This window comes from Temnothorax longispinosus, chromosome 11 (genome assembly GCF_030848805.1).
Source record: "Temnothorax longispinosus isolate EJ_2023e chromosome 11, Tlon_JGU_v1, whole genome shotgun sequence".
Classification (NCBI taxonomy): Eukaryota; Metazoa; Arthropoda; class Insecta; order Hymenoptera; family Formicidae; genus Temnothorax; species Temnothorax longispinosus.
In genome coordinates, this window is record NC_092368.1 from 10642915 (window position 1) to 10649012 (window position 6098).

Sequence of the window (6098 nt, forward strand, 5' to 3'; positions counted from 1 at the left end):
TACGAAAATCAGCGAGTCCTGGTGCGCTCCAACTTCGCCGCTTTCACGGCTCTCGCGAAGATGAAGAGCGAGTCCGCGATCGAGCTGCGACGAATCTTCCACGGCATGACGAACACCGTGAACGCTCAGGAGAGCCTCGGTCGACCGATCGCCACTCACGGCATGGATCTCTTCGTCCACATCGCGGTCGAGCTCCTTGATCCGCAAACTCGTCGCGACTGGGAGACCACCATCCGGACATCGTCGAAGCCTCCCGAGTACGACACCTTCCGAACCTTCGTCATCGAGAAGATGCGCTCGCTCCAGGCTCTCTCGCCGGTCACACCCAAGGGTGAGTCCAAGACCAGCCAAGCCAAGGCTAACAGCACGCGATCCGCGAAGTCTAACCATGCCAAGACCACCTCGGGATCGGGCAGCTGCGTAGTGTGCAAGAACTCACACTACCTGATGGGCTGCAGTGAATTTCGAGCGAAGACTCCGAGCGAGAGAAAGAGCATAGTTGAGAGCAAGAACCTATGCTCTAACTGCTTAGGCAACCACCCTATTGCCAAGTGTCCGTCAACCAAGACGTGCATCATCTGCAACGCGAAGCACCATTCGCTGCTGCACGATGGCATTTCCAAACCAGCGGTCGCCGAGGCCAGCACCCTCACGGCAGTCCAGCATGGCGACGATCGCAAGGCCATTCTGCTGGCCACCGCACGCCTCTCCATCACTGACCGCCATGGAAATCAGCAACCGGTGAGAGCTCTGATTGATCAGGGCTCAGAGGTCTCGCTGATCTCCGAGGCGCTGGCGCAACGACTCAAGCTGCAGCGCTCCAAGTCGACCTTCACCATCTTCGGCATCGGGGGGACTCGTTCCGGCCAGGCTCGAGGGAAGGTCACCCTGCAGCTCACATCAAAGGTGACTGGAGCAACAGTCACCGCGGTCGCCGTCGTTTTGCCGCATCTGTCGCTCTACCACGGCACAGGCCTGCGACAGATCGACGCCTGGCCGCACCTCCTCAACCTTCAATTGGCTGATCCTCAGCTCTCGGCCACTGATCCAGTCGAGCTGCTGCTCGGCGCCGAGGTCTGCTCAGTCATCCTCGAGGAGGGCCTTCGAAAAGGCGATCCTGAGGCGCCCATTGCCCAGCGCACCGCCTTCGGCTGGATCATCTCCGGCGGCGCGACTGCAGCGTCGCTGCACGGAGCTTCGTCCTGCCACGCCGCTATCGACCACGAGCTCACTAGCCTGGTGCAAAGGTTCTGGGAACAGGAGGCGGAGACTAAGCCGGTCGCCGCCCTGACTCCTGCCGAGCAAGAGTGCGAGGAACACTTCGTGCGAACACACATCCGGCTGCCGTCGGGACGGTACATGGTGCGCCTCCCGTGGTCAACCCCTCCAGCTGATCTCCACGAGACTCGTCACGCAGCGCTGCACCTCCTCCGCTCCATGGAACGGAAGAGTGCCAAGGATCCCAGATTTGGCGAGCTGTACCAGGCCTTCCTGAAAGAGTACGAGAACCTTGAGCACATGACGGTGGCAGCCGCTCCTCAACAAGGTGAGCAAGTTGTTTACTTACCGCATCACGATGTCCTCAAGGAGGCGAGCACCACCACCAAACTCCGCGTCGTGTTTAACGGGTCGCAACGCGTATCGACGGGCAAGACTCTTAACTCCTTTCTGCACGTGGGCGCGAATCTGGTGCCGTCGCTGGCCGACGTCCTGCTCCGATGGCGTCGTCACTTGTTCGCGATGATAGCTGACATTGAAAAGATGTACCGCCAAGTATTGGTGCATCCCGATGACCGCGATTATCAGCGCATCGTGTGGCGCCCGACCCCGACGAGTGAAGTGCTCGACTACCGCACGAACACTGTAACGTACGGCATGGCGAATTCGCCGTTCCTTGCCATAAGATCCGTCAAGCAATTAGCCAAGGACGAGCAAGTCCGATACCCGGAGGGCGCAGCGACCCTTGAAGAAGACTGTTACGTGGACGATGTCGTCACTGGAGCGTCAACCCTCCGCGGCGCGATCGCTCTTCAGACTCAACTTCGCGCGTTGTGCATGGCGGGCGGATTCCCGCTCCGTAAGTGGGCCGCCAACAACGAGGACGTGCTCGACGGGATTCCTCTCGCGCACCGGCTACACCAAACGTCACACGAATGGGACCTCGAGAGCCACTCCACTCTCGGCTTGCGCTGGTTCACGGGCACAGACAGTTTCGCGTTTTAGATCAAGTCACGCGTCGTCCCTACATTCACGAAACGAACCGCATTAGCTGAAACCGCCCGATTGTTTGACCCGCTCGGATGGTTCGCCCCAGTCGTTGTGCGCGCAAAAATTCTCATGCAATCCGCGTGGATGCAGAGACTCGAATGGGACACGCCACTCCCACCAGCCGACGCGCGCGTGTGGCAGGAGCTCATCGCCGAGCTTCCCATCCTCGAGGCAGTCCGGATTCCTCGCTGGATAGGGGTCGGGACGTGCGACACTCGGTTCGAACTCCACGGATTCGCCGACGCGTCGGAGCGCGGCTTCTCGGCTGTCGTCTATCTCCGCGTGACAACCGCGTCCGACGACACTCAGGTGCACTTGCTCGCGGCCAAAACGAGGGTCGCCCCGTTGAAACAGGTGTCATTGCCGCGCCTTGAACTCTCGGCTGCCGCCCTCCTCACTGACACCGCGCACCACGTTCTAGACACATTGAAACTGCCTGCTTCGGAGACTCACTTGTGGTCGAACTCCACGGTGACCCTCCACTGGATTCGTGGCCATTCATCGCGGTGGAAGACGTACGTTGCGAACCGCGTATTACACATACAGCGGCGCCTCCCGGAAGCCCGATGGCACCACGTACCGGGCAGTGAGAATCCCGCCGATTGTGCTTCGCGCGGCATCTCTCCTCGCGAACTCCTTGACCATCCGCTGTGGTGGAGCGGCTCTGGGTGGCTCAAACTGCCTAAGTCCTCCTGGCCGAGCGAGCCCAACGAGGACTTCGACGAGGACACTGGGGAGCAGCGAGCGTCCTGCAGCACCGCCATTGTGGAAGTGAACGAGCCCGAGCTGCTGCGTCGCTTCTCTGGGCTGCAGCGGCTCCTTCGAGTGACAGCGTGGTGTCTTCGCTGGCGCCGTCCTCAGAAAACGTCACTCACTCCCGAGAAAATCACTCGCGCAATTCACATTTGGCTCCGCACCGTGCAGCACTGCCACTACGGCACTGAGATCACCACACTCAAGGCCACTCAGCCTGTTCATCATCGCAGTCGGCTCGCCCGGCTGAATCCCTTCCTCGACGTTCACGGGATTCTCCGAGTCGGAGGCCGCCTGAAACACTCCATCCTCCCCTTCGACGGCCGCCACCCGACAATCATCCCGCCGACGTCGTGGCTCACTCGACTCATTGTGGATTCCTGTCATCGACGAACACTGCACGGTGGGGTGCAACTCACTCTGGGCACCGTCCGTCAGCAGTACTGGATACCTCAAGGACGAGCCGTGGTGAAACAACTGCTGCATCGATGTGTCACATGTGCTCGGTGGCGGGCGGTCACTCCACAGCCGCCAATGGGCAATCTACCCGGGGCCCGAGTCACGCCGTCGCGACCGTTTTTCCGCACTGGGCTGGATTATGCTGGTCCAATTCTGCTTCGCACCACAAAGGGCCGAGGACACAAGGCGCATAAGGCGTTCATCGCCGTCTTTGTTTGCATGAGCACTCGCGCCGTGCACTTAGAAATCGCGTCGGATTATTCTGCCGACGCTTTCCTTGCCGCATTTCGCCGATTCACCTCACGCCGCGGCACGTGCAGCGACGTATACAGCGATTGCGGCACCAATTTCGTGGGAGCCGACCGACAACTCCAGGAGCTCTTCCGGGCCTCCACCTCCGACGGACGTCGAATCGCGCACACCACTTTAGGACAGGGGTCACGCTGGCACTTTAATCCTCCCTCCGCCCCTCACTTTGGAGGGCTATGGGAAGCCGCCGTGAAGTCGGCAAAACACCACATTCGGCGAGTGATTGGCGAGGCAACACTAACATTCGAGGAAATGTCCACCTTCCTCGCACAGGTGGAAGCTTGCCTCAACTCTCGCCCGCTGCAAGCAATGTCCGACGATCCTGACGACTTCACGACACTGGCGCCGGGCCACTTTCTCATCGGGAGCCCGCTCAACGCCATCCCGGAACCGGCCCTCGACGACACGGCTGTCACTCGGCTCAATCGGTGGCGACACGTGCAGCTCATGCGAGACCACTTTTGGCAGCGATGGGCTCGCGAGTACATCCAAAGCCTTGCATCGCGGCCAAAATGGTTGAAGTCGAGCCCTGCACCGGAAATCGGGGCCTTATGCCTCATCAAAAGTGAGACTGCACCACCGACGAGATGGCCCTTGGCGCGCATCACCTCGTTGCACCCTGGCGACGATGGCATCGTCCGCGTGATCGCCGTCCGGACGGCTACGACCGAGCTCACGCGGCCACTCACTAAAATCGTGTTGCTTCCTGCAGCAACCGCGGAAAATCAAGCGATCACTCACGAGTGAGCACCACTAACGCTCACAACACGTCACTAATCACGCATTCTGTTCGCAGAACGAAACCTGTCACCTGTTTTGCTCTAATTTAGCGCTGATTTGGCACAGATCAACACCAGGCCACAACTTGCCACAACTGACCACTGCGCATACACGGCTGCGCAGTCCACCACGTGCCTCGACCGTAGCATCGATCATCGATGCACATCGACCGTGGCAGTACACCTAGGGACATCATGCGGCGCTCATCGGCACTACGTGCCAAGGCGGGCGGGATGTCCGAAAGGAGAATAGAATCGGGCAATAACGCAAAGAGACGTCGATGGTTTTCTTCTCGAGACATGTTCGAGAGAATTCGATGAGAGGAAAAACACCGTATTATTTGTTATTCCTCCTGTTTGTCGTTGGTGAGTCGGAGGTAAAGTCGAAAAGTCACGCGGTGAAATCGACAACAACCAACGGCAATCAGGACAGCCTCCGTATAGCGGAGTGCTCCGAGCACGTGCGCTTCCATCACGTGACGCCTCATCCACCAACCCCGTCACGGAAATCGGCGTGGAGACGTGACGTAACGAACTCCGGCCCTATGCAACGCGACGCTACGCGGTGACCGCTAATTCTTTCAAAGGAAGCGAGTCCATTGGTCTGATGGATGAGACGTCACTCCGTTTCCGAACTTATAAATAAATGTAGCGCGGTAATGGGAAAGGACTTGTTCGCTCTCGCTCGCAATAGACACCGTCGTCTCTCGTAAAGCAAGTTGTCGCGAATCTGAAACGGGAACTGTGATTATTCGAGAACTTTATTGTAGACTCTCTGTGAAAATAAACTTATCGTTATTAAAATAAGAACTCTGTCGAGATACAAAACCGATCCTCCCGTTCCTGACCAACCATCGCGCGCGCTCAAACAACGGTAACATGTACTCCTGATGAAATTTTATACAAACATTGGCCGTTGTTATCCTTGATTTTTTTTATACAAACATGTCTTGGATATATCGAGAATGCACATACCCACGTAGATTGGTTTGTTGAACTTCAATTCAAGTTTTCGCATTTCTATTGCTACTATTAGATTCTCCGAAAAGACGCTCCTGCTGTGAAAATTTGGTTTCGCGATCATTGCCTCCGCACCGTATCGTCCGTCCCACTTTGTTAATAATTTTACATTGACGTGATTGCGCACATTCTCCATAGTTTTGTCGAATACTGCGTTGTTCATTAATTTATACAAAGTCTTTTCGAAATCGTTTTTTGCTTGCGTTCTAAATTTTGTATTAAGTTCTATATAATCACGGAGCCACGGAGATTGCGAAAATTCCAATACGCGGTGTATCTTTGTAACGCGAAGACCGTGATGCGTACACTGTTGCAAGTTACGGTAACGGATGATGTAACGCTCCTTATTGTATAAAGTCGCGAGAAGTTTGTTCTCTCGTTTGCTGGGCGGCTTATCGCTCGTCGGACAGAACGGTAGATCACTGTGCGCATCGTGCAGACACTATGGATACTCGAGATCGATTTCGAGAATATAACCCGTGGGTGAATCCGAAGCGATCGCGTTCACGT

General features: G+C 56.9%; 1 protein-coding gene across 1 annotated transcript; it reads left to right on the forward strand.

The window, feature by feature from the left end:
• Positions 1 to 2352: 2352 nt before the first annotated feature.
• Positions 2353 to 4536, forward strand: LOC139821390 (uncharacterized). Its single transcript, XM_071792395.1, has one exon. The coding sequence runs from the start codon at positions 2353 to 2355 to the stop codon at positions 4534 to 4536; it is 2184 nt and encodes a 727-aa protein (XP_071648496.1).
• Positions 4537 to 6098: the final 1562 nt, after the last annotated feature.